At 37.2% G+C, this 17,527-nt stretch overlaps 1 protein-coding gene across 25 annotated transcripts in view; it reads left to right on the forward strand.

Annotated features, from left to right (window-relative positions):
- The window catches only part of SLMAP (sarcolemma associated protein), a 186,834-nt gene that overhangs the window by 148,291 nt on the left and 21,016 nt on the right, over nt 1-17,527 (forward strand). For 15 of the 25 annotated variants that reach the window (XM_033925834.1, XM_033925833.1, XM_033925838.1 and 12 more), the window contains 4 exons: nt 3,833-3,958; nt 6,408-6,482; nt 10,630-10,950; nt 14,649-14,766. In XM_033925834.1, coding sequence (XP_033781725.1) covers nt 3,833-3,958; nt 6,408-6,482; nt 10,630-10,950; nt 14,649-14,766 — 640 coding nt within the window. The remainder of the gene's footprint in view (nt 1-3,832; nt 3,959-6,407; nt 6,483-10,629; nt 10,951-14,648; nt 14,767-17,527) is intronic. The other 10 variants (XM_033925848.1, XM_033925852.1, XM_033925847.1 and 7 more) reach the window with 1 other exon arrangement.

Here is a 17,527-nt window from a genome sequence, read left to right on the forward strand (position 1 = left end):
TGTAGACAAACTAAAAAGAATTTTAAAAAGTGTTTTGTTCATATGAGACTGTGTTGTGTCCTAACCTCTCCCCTCCATCACATGTACTTCCTTATCACAAAGCAATATATCAGGTTTCAAGTTTATTTAAAAATTTCTTATACAGCCTAATCAAACCTTCAAGGCGGTGTACAAAGTAGTACCAAAACAATATATCGGAGTAAATTACAAAACAATTAAAAACAAATCGGGGAAAGTGACAATTTTTTTAGTAACGTGGACAAACGGAAATGAAGGGAAGAAAGGCTGGAACTACAATTGGTAGGAGGAAAGAACATTTAGGGAAAAAATAAAAGGAAGGGTGACTAAAGATAAAAGCCAGGAAAAGTAAGCACAGAAAAATTGGCTGCTATTATAGATCAAATCCCAAGTAGTGGGTGAAGCAATGTTCACTAAAGCACCCAAAACACAAATTGAATGAATGATGAAAGACTAATAGGCTAAGATTAAAGTGAAATGGTTAGGTCAGGGCTGAAAAATGCATACTGAAGCAATGCAGATTTGTTAGAATGAGGTACAGAACTTTTGTTTGTTCTGCCACAGGACTATGAAATTATGATCTATGTTGGGTTTTTTTTCCATTTCTTTATTATTTTCAATACTTAAAATAAGTGTAACAGTAAATACAAAATTTTATACTCTAATATCACACTTAATATTCTTATAATATCCATTACAGAATTAACCCCCCCTCTCCTCCTAAACAATCACAATGCCCATACATAGAATATCTACAATCATCCATATCAATTATTCAGAATTCATTAACCTATCAACCCCCCACCTCCCCCTTCACAGATATGCATATTTAAAGGGGAAAATACTATTTAAACGTTATAATATTTTGTTAATGGCTCCCAAATCTCCTGAAACCTCTTACAATTCCCTTTCTGAATGGCCAATGTCTTTTCCATTTTATACATATGACACAGTGAATTCCACCAAAAACTATAATTAAGCCTTGTCCAATTCTTCCAATTACTCATAATTTGTTGTATGGCAACTCCTGTCATTAATAAAAGCCTGTTCTTCTTAGATGATATTTGGGTTTTAGCCCTCATTGACATACCAAATAATACAGTATCATAATACAATGCCACTGGATTTTCCAACAAACAATTAATTTGGTCCCATATTGATTTCCAAAATGCCAAAATTAAAGGACAATAGAACAATAAGTGATCTAAAGTCCCTGCTTCGAGATGACAATGCCAACATCTATTTGACTTAGAGCTATCCAACTTTTGTAAATGAACCGGGGGCCAGAATGCTCTATGTAACAAAAAAACCCACGTTTGTCTCATATCTGTTTTATTTGGGGTGGGGTTACTTCTGATTTAGGAAAGTACTGAAATTGTGGTTTTCAGTTAAGCTTTTGTTTGATTTGGCTTGCTTTGGATTTTGATTGTCATGTTTTGATTTGATTTCTTATATACCGCTATACCGTGAGGTTCAAAGCGGTTTACAATGAAGATAGATCAAAGATACATTAAAATAAATAAAAATGGTACTTTGGATTTCCCTAGCTGTCCCGAAGGCTCACAATCTAGCTAAAGTACCTGAGAAAACAATAAATAAAAATAAAATAAATGAAATGAAATAAAGTAAATTCCAGTCAGACAATAGGATCTGATGTTAGAAGTTCATAAAGAACGATATGCCAAGGAGCGAAAGCTGGTATGCTCCTTGAGCCCTGACGTATGCAGCCAAGCCAACACACAATATTTCAGCCATGAGGTTTCCCAGGAAGTAGTAATGAGTGCCAAAATACAGGCTAGTCATTTATATATTTTATATTCATAAAATTCTGTTTTATATTCAGTTATAAATTGTACTTTGTTTTTGGCCTTTATAAAAATAAGGTGTTTCATCAAGTATAAGCAGATACATGTGATTGTCTTTCCCATTTTTAATTTTATGTATAATTGTTTGTCCTCAAGAGACTTTTGAATTGGTATGGATGTTCTAATATGCCATCTTTTTCCTTGGCCGTATAAAAAGTATGTGGGAATTCAATACTATGGAGGTCCCTTCCTCATGAAAAGGTGGAATTCATATGGTCTTGACAATCATGCATTGCATCTTTTGTTCTTGGGCCTTCAAATGGGATTGCAATCTACAAAGGTCTTTATTTTGAGTGATGAGCAAGTGCAAATGGCTTTGCCCAGCAGGGGTGTTTTAATATTTAAATATTACTGTTATAAATAAATTATAGCATTTTATTTTTCACAGTCATTCTGTTTCTATTTCAGCTTTTATTTCTGGTCATTTTGCATCTTGGTTTTACAGGCCAGGCCTTGACAAATTTTGTCTGCATTTAGGACCCATCCTAAACATTGGAACCAGCTACTGAAATGCCATAGTTTCTCCTGTATTACAGTTCTAAGATTTCTTTTCACTATCTTCTGAACTTGACACTTCATAGACAAAGAATCAAGAATTATTCCTAAATTCCATAACTTATGTTCAGTTGGAATAGTAAAATCATCCAATTTAAAACACTCAGATATCATCACGAGGAAAACTCGACATAAGCAATATGATTTGTTTTCATCTATTGCATAACCATATGTTAAAAAAAATATAGGTTCAACAAATGTCTTTTGAATTGTCCCATTCAATGGTACTATAAACTGAATATCATCTGTATGAACTTTAGGAAGGCAATAAAACATTCCTCTTCACCTAATCCCTTGCCTTTTGGAATGAGATTCACTGTATCTTAGTTAGGATGAACACATTATATTGTAAGTATGGCTAAGTATAACACATTCAGACTATATTTTATGTATGTTATCCTGTAACCTGTTCTGAACTTGTTTCGGAGAACAGGATAGAAAATGAATTAAATACATAAATGGATTTTAAATAGCAAATTAAGACAGTTTAATAGTCTGCACAAAGGCAAAAAAAATATTAAACACTGTAAATAAACAGGATCCTTGTGGTATTCCAGTATGATCGTCAAACAAACTAGATCTGTCTGACTGATTTCATCACAAAAAAAACCTTTTGTCTGATAGAAAATGTTGAAACCATAATAGAAAAGGTCATTCAACTCCAAATGATCTCAATTGCTCTGTCATGATAGCATGATTTATTGTGTCAAAAGCTGCTGAAATGTATAAAGTTATCAGAAGATAACGTTGATACTGATCAAAACCAAGCTTAATTAAGCCTGGTAAACAAAGTAATAAGGTTTCCATGTCATGCTTTGCATGGAAGCCAAACTAATTTGAGTCCAACCAGTTAAAAGTTTTCCAAAAAATCATTCAACTGATCATATTCCACTTCCTCCATCACCTTGGCTAAAAATGGTAAAGAAGAAATTGGCTGATAGTCATTCATATTATTAACTTCCATTCTGCTAGTATAATAGGGACTTTACACTAGCAGAATGGAAGTTAATAATATGAACAACTATCAGCCAATTTCTTCTTTACCATTTTTAGCCAAGGTGATGGAGAAAGTGGAATATGATGCAGCCTACTTGGGTGAAAAGTGTCCATATTGGGTGCAATGTCTAAAGAGAATTAATCTTGTTCAATTTACTTCTATTCTCCAGTTTCTTGGTGCTATTCTTTTGGGATTTTTTGTTTTGTTTTGCTAGTATTAACAGCACCTGCTTCTCCTTTTGGATGTGTGTCATGTTTAGTAGCTATTATTTAATCTAGTAGTGTAACAGCGCTAGTAATATCTTTTCATGCTTCTAGGGTAAAGATGCTTCTATTAACATAACTAGTTGGCGTCTGCTACTTCAACCCTAAAACAAAACAATTTCTTTTTTCATCAGATGATTTGCAGCATGCGCAATCTGGCACTAATGAAACAAAGCAAGAAATTGAGCTGTTGCACAAAGAGCTGATTGAAGCCCAAGACCTAGCCAGAACAAGTAAACAAAAGTACCTTGAACTCCAAGGTGAGGCAGAAATTCATTCAATATTTCAGGAAACCCACCTTGGGTGTAAAAGGAGCTCACTTCAACTGACTGCACATAGTTTAAATCTGCTATCAGCAAATACATTTCCTAAAGGGCGTGTTAACTTGAACTCTGTCCGTCTGTATATTCGCATTACATTTTTGATTTGTAGAACATTAAAATCTGGTCATGATATAGATGTTTTGGAACCTTTTGGTATCTGAAAGCATGACAGATTTGCAGAAAACTCAATAGAGTTATCAGACATGCTTCAGCGTATACAGTTTATTTAGGAATTTTGTATTGTGTTTTAGGAAATCCCTTGTGCTAAACTCCCTTGCACTTTTAACTAAACTAGTGCATGTAAATGTGTTATAGAATTATCTCCAGTTGTGGGGAATTTTATGTTGTACAAGTGACCTTGCAGGCATTTGAAGGATAATTTCTATAGTAATAATAATAATTATTTTATTTTTGTATCCCGCCATACCACATAGTTCTAGGTGGTTCATATATAGTAAAAAAAATTATACAGTTAGTAAGTAAAATACAATTAACTAAAAATGCGTTAAAATCAACTAAAATAAACAAACTATAAAAACAATATTCTGTTTACCAATCAGGATTCTAAAACATCAATTTACAAATTTATCAAACAAATCAGTTTTTAGCAGTTTCTTAAATGACGTATATGAATGAGCCTGATGGCACATAACCATAAGTTCATTTTACCTGCCTGAAAACTGAGTAATTTATCAAAAAAATTCTTGTATCGACAAGATTTAATAGTCGGGTGAACAAATAGATAATAGTAGCGTGCCTATTATAGAAGCTGGCTATGGTGCATATTTTAAAGTTGTTTAAAGTAGGCACCAGCATTTCTTTATAAAATAGTAACGCAAATAGCCAAAAAATATGTACACAGTAAGGCCTGATCATTGCCCCCACCTACTCCCCCTCCATGATCAGCATACCAACTCAAAAAGAGTTTCCCTGGTGAGTTAGTATGGGGTGCAAGATGGATCCCCATCCTAGATACTCTTGCAGTTCTGCTGGCCTGGGTTCAGAATGATAAACTGATCCTTAGTAGTCTTGTAGTACTGCTTTTTTAGTAGTATTAATCTCATACCTTTCCAGTGATAGTTCAAAGTGAGTTACATTCAGGTACAGGAGATATTGTCCTATCGTCAGAGGACTTCCAAGCTAAGTTTGTACCTGAGACAATGGAGGGTTAAGTGACTTATCCAAGGCCAGTTAGGGTGAAGCTAACAGAATTCTGTACTTTGTGTGTACCTGTGTACCATGCACTTGCCCACAAGCAAAGTACATGCTGTCAAATCATGGCACATACTTTTTTTTTATAAGAGGTCATATATCTGCATAAGTGGTAATTTTTAGCACATGAATGATTAGAATGATTAGAATTTCACAATTATGCACCATCCAGCCACCTATTAGGATACAGTATTGGTTAAGATAAAGGGGGGGGTGGGAATATGAATGACAATAATTGATCATTGTTAATTATTAATATATGGGTGGGAGGGACGGGATTCTTTTATATTTATATATTTGGAGGATTACAAATAAGATTGTCAAGTGATTAATTAATATATTTCTGAGTGATTATTGTACACTTGTTATAATTTCTGAAAATGAATAAAGATTTTTTTTAAAAAAAAAGGATACTGCTTTTGGAATTACCCTATAGTGCTCTTAATTCTAATGGTAGGGGTCTTGTTCAAAGAGGTTTAACAGCAAACATTTCAAGGCAACAGTTTCTTTTTTTAAAGCTGTTCTGTATTTTGCTTTTGACAAAATATATCTGCCACAAGCAGGTGGCACACTTAACTAAAGTAAGAAAGAGGAACAGCTGTGGTCTTGCTTATAAGACTCTGAAAACTGAAAATAGTCTATTGGCTACAACCTTTTCTTTCTCTGCCTTATGTCCGTATGTCTGGTTTTCCAGATATCTATGGTAAATACTCGTAAGTTGGTTGATTGGAAAACTAGACTTGTGGGTACCTCAGGACAATATGAGAAATAGGATGTAGTTGGAATTTGTGACCTGGTGCAAAGAAGAGGAAGAGTGAAATCATTCTCACCATTGTTTGTGATCCCAGTTCAGCTAAAGCACATTTCCTTTTACAGCAGTCCCTCCCCCCGTCCCCATCCCATTCTGGGGTTTCCTTTCTCTTCATTTAGCAATACTTGCCTTACATTGGCAGACTTCAGTTATGTGCCAAGTGGCAGACACCAGTGGCCTAGCTAATGACCTTGTTTATCACACCAGCATCTAACAAAATTAGCGCCTACTCGCATTAACTATTCTGGTTGTTTGGCATTTTTTTTTTTTAATATTAAGCTGTGTTTGCACAGAACTGTCAGTGCTTGAATGAATTTTGGCAGAAAAGTTCAACTTCTGATATTTTTCACTTTTTACTTATAGCACTCCTGGAAGATGAGAGAAAAGCAAACAGGTTGCAAGTTGAGGAATCAACCAGGCAAATCCATCTGCTTCAAGGTATAAAACAAGTCACTCAGGCACTCACATTCTAACAAGTTTGAACATTTAGGTGACGGAGGGATCATTTCTTAATCTCTGGCAATCCAATAGTTTTCATATTGTTCATCACAATCAATCAATAGGTATATTAATAAACAGGTGTATGTATCCCTCAAGTAATAGAGGATAAAAGAAAGAGTATTCTTTTATGGTCTCATTTTGCCTTTACTAATTCAGTTAAATGTGTAGCTCTGTTCAATTTGTGATTTCCAGAGCAGCAGTGCCTCTCATTCACAGCAAAATTTGATTTTATAGGATTCTCTTAACTGCACTGTGGGAAAAAGAACCTTGGGAATCACTTTATATCAAGCTAACTTGATTTAAAGTATAAAAATGGCCTTTGATAATTACTAGTTGAACACTACTTCTAACAGGTAATCTGAGACAAAAATAAAATTAGAAAAAAACCGCTATGGCCATTGCTTGAATATAGCTATGATATAGATATCAGTTTTAAAAGTAATAACACAAGACTTGTTGCAGTGCACTAATAAATTAAGGTGAACTGATTGCTAAATTATGGTAAAGTTGTGCATTTTCTGCACATTAGTGTTTCAAGAATATAATGTAACCTAATTTTAGGTGCAATGCTTAATGTGCAGTAACTGTTAGGATCTGCCCTACTGTTATTGCATATGAGCAACATTTATCACATGGTTTATTCCTTATTTGATATACTACCCATGGACACAGCCATCTCGGCAGTTCACAAGGGTTCACAATCTAATCAGGTGCTCTTAAGTATTTTCTCTTATCTGGCCCTGACGGCTCGTAATCTAATTATGGTACCTGGGGCAATGGAGAGTTAAGAGATTTGTCCAGGGTAATGAGGAGCAGTACTGGGATCAAACCCGCAACCTCAGGGTGCTGAGGTAGCACTAGGCCACTCCTCTCCATGGTAAATGCAGCAGCAGCATGGTAAGTACATCCATACTATCAGCATGCAGTTACTGCAGCTTGCTGCTGTAAAAGAAAATGTTCCAACATCCTCCACACCTGGCACTTACTGAGGGGTTCCTCGTGCATTAGTGGGAAGGCAGGAATGATCCTGTTCTGTTGCTGGCTCAGGTTTAAAATGGCAGTCCTGACCCTTAGCAATAGTTTCCCAATACTATTTCTAGGGGTGAAGCTGCCAAGTAAAAAAACGTATGCTTTATTTGGCAGTACCACAAGATTACACAAGTATTGAACACAGTACTCCAGGTGCGGGCGCACCATTGCGCGATACAGCGGCATGATGACTTCCTTCGTCCTGGTTGTGATACCCTTTTTGATGATGCCCAGCATTCTGTTTGCTTTCTTTGAGGCTGTCGCACATTGCGCCGATGGTTTCAGTGATGTGTCAACCATCACCCCCAGATCCTTTCTAGGGGTGAGTAACCTTGAAAGGGATCTGGGGGTGATGGTTGACACATCACTGAAACCATCGGCGCAATGTGCGACAGCCTCAAAGAAAGCAAACAGAATGCTGGGCATCATCAAAAAGGGTATCACAACCAGGACGAAGGAAGTCATCATGCCGCTGTATCGCGCAATGGTGCGCCCGCACCTGGAGTACTGTGTTCAATACTGGTCGCCGTACCTCAAAAAGGACATGGCGGTGCTCGAGGGAGTGCAGAGGAGGGCGACTAAACTGATAAAAGGTATGGAAAATTTCTCTTACGCTGACAGGTTAAAAACGCTGGGGCTATTCTCTCTGGAGAAGAGGAGACTTAGAGGGGACATGATAGAAACCTTCAAAATCCTAAAGGGCATAGAGAAGGTTGACAGGGACAGATTCTTCAGACTGTGGGGAGCCACAAGCACTAGGGGTCACTCGGAGAAATTGAAAGGGGACAGGTTTAAAACAAATGCTAGGAAGTTCTTTTTTACCCAGAGGGTGGTGGACACATGGAACAAGCTTCCGGAGGAGGTGATAAGCCAGAACTCTGTACAGGGGTTCAAGGAAGGTTTGGATAGGTTCCTGGAGGATAAGGGGATAGAGGGGTACAGATAGAACTTGAGGTAGGTTATAGAAGTGGTCAGTAACCTCTTCACAGGTTGCGGACTGATGGGCCGCCGCGGGAGCGGACCGCTGGGCAGGATGGACCTCTGGTCTGACCCAGTGGAGGCAACTTCTTATGTTCTTATTACCCTAGGGGTCAGTCTCACCAGGCTAGCAAAGTGGCTGGAGCGTCTGGGAATTGGGCTCCCTTCTGCTCTCCCCCACACTAACCAACCAAAAAAATTTCCTTTCCCAAGTATGTTCCAATAGGTGCAGAGTGATGGAAAAGTTAATCAGGAGGTAGAGGGATTTTTTTTATATTAGGCAGCAGGCCACGATGTTATCTGCATGCAGATAGTGCAGATGCATTTCCACCACCTCTCAAGGTGGTAGGAAATACATCCAGGTTCTTTGACTGGGTGACCAGAGAATTGGATGGAGGGAGTCCACTAGATGTGTTGTATTTAGATTTTAGCAAAGTCTTTAACAGTGTTCCACACACACGTCTAATAAATAAACTGAATGCCCTTGGGATGGGCCCCAAAGTGACGGACTGGTTCAGGAACTGGTTGAATGGAAGATGATAGAAGTGGTCAATGGAGATCGCTCTGAGGAAAGGGATATTACCAGTGGAGTGCCTCAAGGTTCTGTACTTGGGCCTGTTCTTTTTATCATTTGTATAAGCAATATTGCTGAAGGGCTGTCGGGTAAGATTTGCCTCTTTGCGGATGATACCAAAATCTGCAATAGAGTAGATACCCCGGATGGTGTGAACAATACGAAGAAAGACCTAGCGAAGCTTGAAGCTTGAAATTTGGCAGCTAAAATTTAATGCTAAGAAAAGCAAGGTCATGCATTTGGGCTGCAAAAACCCATAGGAATGGTACAGTTTAGGGGGTGAAGAACTTATGTGCATGACAAAAGAGCAAGACTTGGGAGCGATTGTGTGTGATGATCTTAAGGTGGCCAAACAAGTTGAAAAGGTGACTGTAAAAGCTAGAAGGATGCTAGAGTGCATAGGAAGAGGTATGGCCAGTAGGAAAAAGGAGTTATTGATGCCCATGTATAAGATTCTGGTGAGACCTCATTTAGAATATTGTGTACAATTCTGGAAACTGCACCTTCAAAAAGATATACAAAGGATGGAGTCAGTCCAGAGGAAGGCTACTAAAATGGTGCATGGTCTTCATCATAAGGCATACAAGGACAGACTTAAAGATCTCAATTTGTATACTTTGGAGGAAAGGCAGGAGAGGAGAGATATGATAGAGACATTTAAATGTGCATGAGTCAGAGTCTCTTTCATTTGAAAGGAAGCTCTGGAATGAGAGGGCATAGGATAAAGTTAAGAGGTGATAGACGCAGGAGTAATCTAAGGAAATACTTTTTTGCGGAAAGGGTGGTAGATGCATGGAACAATCTCCTGGAAGAAGTGGTGGAGATAGAGACTGTCTGAATTCAAGAAAACATGGGATAGGCACGTGGAATCTCTTAGAGAGAGGAAGAGATAATGGTTATTGTGGATGGGCAGAGTGGATGGGCCATTTGGCCTTTATCTGCCATCATGTTTCTAACAATATATGGTAATTTACCATGGTCTTAACTGCAAGCACATTATCCACACCCATAATCCATCCATTCTCATTCCCTTTTGCCTTTCCTGCCCCCCCCCCCCCCCCCCAACATCAGCAGCAGTTAGTCTACTAATTACTGCCTGGTAAGTGTTGTGGCTGTAAGATACCAGTTTGCTAAAGTGCGATAAATTAATCAAAGCCATCATGTATAACTACCATGTCAGTATGTGAAACCCTGGAGACTGAACATTAAATATTAGAATTGATTGCAAAAGAGATGTACGTATTTCAATTACAATTGTATTATGATTTTGGCAGTATGTCTACAGATTTATTTCCAACAGTATGCTGATAGCGACTTAGCATATGTTTAAAAATGTTTGGTTTTATTTGATTGAGTATATATCTTCCGACTGCCTTATGCAGTTTGTAGTGCTGTGTTTTTCATGTTCAGTATTGGTAAAAAAAATTAAAAAACAACACACAAATATTAAAATTATATAATAAGTTGAACCAGGTAAAGGTTATGTTTGTGTTAATTGATCAGCTCAGCTTCAGAGGCTTCAGAATGAGATTGAGATCTTGCGTGAGCAAAAAGAGAACGACATTGCCAGCACACGGGATGAATTGGCTAGTGCTCAGGATGAGATTGCCCTACTGCAGCGGGTAGCAGAACAAGCCACCTCCGAGCACAACAGCGACATTGCCGAACTTCAAGGAGAGTTGCAAGAGGTGCGGGCCGAGCTAGAACAGTGGCGCAAAGCAGCCTCAGAATCTGAAAAGGAAATTGTCAGTCTGCAAGCTAGTTTCCAACGGCAGTGCCAGGAACAGGAGGAACAGCAGAGGAAAGAGGCTGCTCACTTGCAAGGTAAAAACAAAACAAAATAATATGTTGCTAACAGAGATGATAGTTTCGCATCATGTTTAGTATTCCTTTGCGTTATGCATTTCTTTTAGTCTTGGTTCAGTATTTCCTGGGGAAAGAGAGAATTATATTTAGGTTTCAAAGAACAGGCATCTGAATGCATCCGAGATCCATATACTTATTATGTGCTGCAGCTATTCTAATCTGTTCTTCTGCTTTTTAAGACATTATTTTACCCTCTCCTTTGCACTCTAATCAAAATTTAACTTTACAATTTCTTCCACTGTTTGCAACCATATAATGCTTCTTCTCACATCACTTTGTTGGCTTCCCATACACCTCTGCATAGCATTCAGGCTTCTTGAATTCACCTACAAGTGCATTCTTTGTTCATTACATCTCATCTCCTGCTGCACCCCATCCCAAACTTTGATCTCTATCTTACATAGTAACATAGTAAATGACAGCAGATAAAGACCTGAATGGTCCATCCAGTCTGCTCTGTAATCCCATGCATTACAATTTCATGATTAAAATGTCTTTTTTTTTCTTTGTTATTTCTGGGCCATAGACCTTAGAAGTCTTCCCAGCACTGTCCTTAGGTTCCAGCTATTGGAGTTGCCGTTGAAGCTCACTCCAGCCTATCCAAACCACAAACCTTTGTAGAATTCAGACCATGAAAGTTTGCCCATTCATATTCTAATTAGTGATCCTCTGTGTTCAGCCCACACTTTTTTGAATTCCATCACCATTTTCCTCTCCAGCACCTCCCTCGGGACGGTATTCCAGGCATCCACCACCAACTCCATGAAAAAGAATTTCCTAACAGTACTCTTAAGTCTACCACCCCTCAACCTCAATTTATGTCCTCTAGTTTTACCAATTTCCCATCTCTGGAAAATATTTGGTCCAATATTAATACCTTTCAAATATTTAAATATCTGTATCGTATCATCCCTTGTTGTACCGTCTTCCGTGGATAGTGTTTCTATGCTGATGGGTTATGCTTGCTTTCTCACTGTATTCTAATGCCGCCTGAAGACTTCCTTTTTGAAGCTGCTTTTGTAAATTAAACCCTGGTTCTCATATTGATTAATTATTTTCTGCAATTAGGAAGTAGTTAATACACTGTGAACCAAAAATATAAAAAACACCCCAAAATGTTTTTTTGTCATATCTTCCACAGAACTTGGCTGATTATGAAATGTAGTGCTTTGTGTCCTGAATGAAGTTGATGTAAAACGTTGTAAATATTTCCCTTCGCACCACAACACTACCTTATGAAAATGAATTCTAAACTGAATAAAAACACATCAAAAAGTTTTATGGTATATCTTGCAGAAAAATGTAAAGTCAAAGAGTAATATTTAAATTAAGCAGATGTTCGAAGCGTGCTCCCTTTGCATGAAGGGACGCACTCGGGCTTGGCCGCCACTGATCTATGGACTTGTCAGCAGTGCTGCTCTTCAGCTCAGCCCAGAGATGAGGTGCTGTTTAAGGTCTTTGATGTCAGATATCACTGTCTGGCAGACGGATTCCTGTATCAGCCCCAAGATCTGGTAGTCAACTGAGTGTAGGTCTGGTGAATTTGCAGGCTAGAGGTCTAGACCAATAAGTCTGGGGTCTCCTGATGTAGCAGTTCTACAGTGTCCTTTACCCGATGTGCTGGGGCATTGTGCTGTTGGAAGATAAAGTAGTCTCCCGACATGCGATAGAACGCTGGCAACAGCTTCTGCGTCAAAGGACGTCCCGGTAGTATTCGCTATTGATCTTAACCCCAGCATCGATAAAGAACATCTGTGAATCTGAGTTTCGAGACTGACCGAGACCAGGACTGACTGGCTGATGGTTGGACCGGTCTGTAGTTGGCGTTTGGCATTAACCTTATGCTTCAGTGTTGTTGTTCAGTTTGGTTTTGTTTTGTTTTTTTTATCTTTATTCGTTTTCAAAAATTACAACAAGTGTACAACAATCATTCATAAATATCTTAATTAATCACTTGACATTCTTATTTGTAACATTCCAAATAAATAATTTTATAAGAAGCCCACACCTCCCTCCCATATACTAATAAATAACAATTATCAATTATTATCCTTCATAATTCCACCCCCCCTTATCTTGTCCAATATTTAGGTGTTTAAGATGTCTGATCACCAGAATAAATCGTCAATGTTGTTCAGTTATTATTTAGAAAAAGGATTAAAACAGATTATTTTCTGAAATTTGTGGTAGCAAAGTAAGATGGGGCGGATAATTTTAATATTTTGTTAAATATCTTGGAGTATGTACATTGTATTTCATAACTTTTACTGTATTATGTAAATTGTTTCAATCATTTGATGGAATAAATCAATCAATTTTTGTTGGCAGATTTAAAATGCTGCTTTAGCTAACTAGTCAGAATTTGTAATTAGAGCAGTATTTTAAATCTATTAATAGGTGTAATACAATGAATACCATATGTAAACATATGTATGGAGCCTAGTCAGGGAGCTTTTTCTAGGGCACTTATCATTTTAGCAACATGCTCAGACGTAATTCTCAGTGGAGAAAGCTTGAAATAGAAGAATTTTTTTTAAAACCAGAGAGGAGAGAAACTGGTCTTAATAAATGCAGTGTAAAACTCTAGCTATAATTATATTCTGTTTTTAGAAACAGTAAATCCATTTACAATTTGGAAATTTATAAAGTACACCTCACTGTACAAAACTGAATAAAAATCAAATAGGAAAGATAGAAATATTAGTCAAATGCATCATGTAATTAATTGAGATATAGCAAAGCAGCAAACTTCTTGTTTAATGGATGATAACCGCATTCCTTAAATATATCCAATATTACACAAAAAAAATCCTTGGGTGAGAGTTTTAACTGCTGTTCTGATGCTAACTCTTACCTTACTCATTGGGCTGATCTAGTGCAGTGGTTCCCAGTCAGGTTTTCAGTATATCCCTAATGAATATGCATATAAGAGATTTGCATACATGTCACTTCCATTATATGCAAATGTCTCATGCATATTCATTAGGGATATCTTGAAAACCCGATTGGCTGGGGGTCCCCAGGACAGGGTTGGGGACCATTGATCTAGTGGGTAGGCAATGAGATCACAGGAAAGCCAGGGATAAAACCCTGTTTTCCCATTGAGCTGTGATACTAGGCAAGTCACCTTTTTCATTAGTAGCTCAAGGTGAGTTATGTTTATGTACTAAGTATTTCCCTGTTCCTAGAGGCCTTGTAATCTTTGTGCCTGAGGCAATGGAAGGGTTAAGTGACTTGCCCAAGTTCACAAGGAACATTAGAGGATTTGAATCTGGCTTTCCTTGGTATCAGTTTGGTGCTGTTCCTCCATTGCCTTTGATTGCCTGGGGTGCATAAATAGGTCCTTTAGATTGTAAGCCCTTTGGGGAGAGGGCAGTACCAACCATATCTAAATGTGACTTTTCTTGAGCTATCAGTTTTAAAAGTATGAGTTAAATTTGAAATGATGCTTATTACTAAGAATTAATTTGACTTGCCTTAAAGTAGAGCCTGCTGAAGGCTAGAGATGCATTCTTAGTAAATCAGCCAGTGGAGTTTAAGCCTGTCAAATTCTGATTATCTGTTACAACTGGGGATTTTTTTCCCCTTTCTCTGTGGCTCTTTTGTTGCTGCTGGTTGCCGTGTCCCTTAATAAATATTATACCACTTATTTGCAGCTGATGTGGAAAACCTGAGAAGAGAGTGCAAGGTTCTCCAAGCAGACTGCTTTTCTCTGCAGCATGAAAATGCTTCGTTGACAGAAGAACTAAAGCGTCAGAAGAATGATCTGCTTAGGTAAGTGCTTCCAGACCTAAGGTGACCTGAAAGGGGATATTCTGAAAATCTCTCTGCCCTTGTTTTCTTCCCTTTAGGACCAGAAGCATTTATCTCTAAGAAACGTGTAGTAAATATGGCTCTTTGACCCTTTTGCTTAATCTGAGCTTGTGATAAACTTTTTTTTTTTTTAACAGTTTTTATTAAATTATTATTCTTTGTAAATTCAAGTATATATTTGCAGCTCCTACTGACATAATCAAACATAAGAAGCTTGCGGATCCGATTCAACAGAAGCTTGTGCACTCAATGCAAGATTCGTTCTGTGCTTTGTCGCGTATGTACCCAGATGAGGTATATGTGTGTACTAGTCAGGAAATTCTGAGCAGCCTGTGGCTTCTGAGACACCTGTTTCACCATGGTTTCTGAAACTACCAGGGCACATTCTACTTGTTTCACAACCCTTTCAGATCCTTAAATACTCATTTACAATGTACTCGGTGGCCATAAAGTATACATCGTACTATAACAAACACCAGTAAGTAATTATTTCACATGATCTAAGTAGTAGAAGCAGGTTGCAAACATCATGCATAATAAATTCACAAACCAAAAATAGCCAACATCAAAAAGACTGCAAATAGTTGATGGTTAGGATCAGCCTATCCTTAAACCTTTATCAGGGGCTTAGAACATGCATAAATGTCTGTGAAAAGTCAACATTGCTGGAATCCTAGTTCCTGAGGAAGTGAATTCTTTAGCAGTGGACCTTGCAAAAGAGAAAAATCTGGCTGAAAATCTTCAAAACAGAGTTGACAGGCTGACGAACATCTAACTGAAGATTATTCATTTATCTTAAATGACATATTGGTCAATAGATTCACAATGAAGAAGCAATACTCAGTGGTACTTCATCATTCAACAACTTGTGAATCGGCAATAAAATCTTAAACTGAAAATGCACCATACAATGAGGAGCCAATTCAGACTCTTCAGAATCATTGGAATATGCTCAAAACAGTGTTCCAATGAAAACTGGAGCAACCTCAAATATAGCACACTGCAGTATTCAAAGTGAGACATTACTAAGCTTTAAATCACAATCCAAAAGTTAGTTTTAATTAATAGAAAACTGTCTTAATCACTTTCTTCAGTGATTGACTTATTCTGCAGGTGTAAATCTCTTTGTGCATATAACCTCTGGATCTGATTGACTTAGTTGCTAAAGGGACTTGAAATCAGTAGTTTAAATATGTTGAAAATATCTGAAAGGTTTGGTAGTTTTTACATGCTGTAACTGACCATATTTAGTGTAGTTTCTTTTATGATGCAGTGTTTTATTTGTTATTTATTTACATCACAATCAGTGGTTTATGACTAGCTCAGCACATAACATGAACAAAGTAAAATCCAATAATCATCATACATATATCAATATTTGAAAATAGTATAATCTCATAAATCAGAAACATATAAAAGAAATAAAGCCCCCATGGAGCTACAGAGTCATCCTGAGCCCAAAAATGCTGACTTAAAGAAAAAAGTGTTAAGTTCTTTTTAAAATTATCTAAGCATGTTTCCAAGTACAAAAGTTGGGACAATGAGTTCCACCTAGCAAGGGCTAAAAAGAAGAAAACTGTTTCTATAGTGGAATATAATCAAGCTCTAGAACGTGGTGGAATTATCAGATGGTTCTGTGATATCAGAGATCAGAAGATTTGCCAAGTATAGTGGCTGTCCCGTGTAAAATACTTTGTGTGCTAGGATAAGTTATTTGTATTTCATATGAAGGCACAAGGTAATCTCTTTTTTTTTTATAATTCTTTATTCATTTTTAAAACTTTCATCAAGTGTACAACAATCATAATAAACACAATTAATCAGAGCTCTTGCATATCTTATCATTATAATCTAAAAATACAAATGTAACCCTCTCCCCACCCTCCCTCAAAGCCCTTCATTCATAATAAGAACCTATATTTGTATCCCTCCCCCTCCCACTACTATATGGTGTATAACTAATAGAAAAATGGCATTTAATCATGACAAAAAGACGTTAATGGCTCCCAAATTTTAATAAAATTATTATAATTTCCATTTTGTATCGCTATTGATCTTTCCATTCTATATATGTGACATAATGAATTCCACCAAAAATTAAAATTCAGCCTACTATGATCTTTCCAATGATAAGAAATGGCCTCTCTTTAAGAGTGGTGTGACATGGTCAAATAGGGAGAAATACTTGAGTACCTGAATGTAAACCACTTAAGCTATAAGTGGTATATAAATATTAAAAATTAAAAAAGTTAATGGCTACATTTTGGACAGTCTGAAGTCAGTTAATTGTATATTTAGGTAATTCATTAAATAAACCTTGAGACCTGAATAATTCAGCTCCAGTGCAGCAGTGAATTCATGAAAGTAGCTCCTGTATTAGTGACAGCTCTTTCTTCTCTTGATTCATGTCAGAGGTTACATAGTGGCTTTCACTGATGTTATCGTGTTTCCTTCCCACTTCAAACATCTTACCTCATTGCTAGAGAATGTCCTAAATATTAAGCTGGAACAATGCTGGCTTGTTCGTTTTCCCTCACCTCCTAAGGTTCCTCTTCCTTTCTGTTTTAAAATTACAACTTGCCTAAAGTTCTTTATTGTATCATAACAGGTTTTGGAAAGAATCTGGAAAGTAATTTTTGAGGGTCTTCCATAATGTTTTCTTTGTACCCTGTTGCTACTGCTATTCAGCTGCTGTGCTTTAAATTTCACTACAGTGACACTA

This window comes from Geotrypetes seraphini, chromosome 17, assembly GCF_902459505.1.
Source record: "Geotrypetes seraphini chromosome 17, aGeoSer1.1, whole genome shotgun sequence".
In the NCBI taxonomy this organism is placed as follows: Eukaryota; Metazoa; Chordata; class Amphibia; order Gymnophiona; family Dermophiidae; genus Geotrypetes; species Geotrypetes seraphini.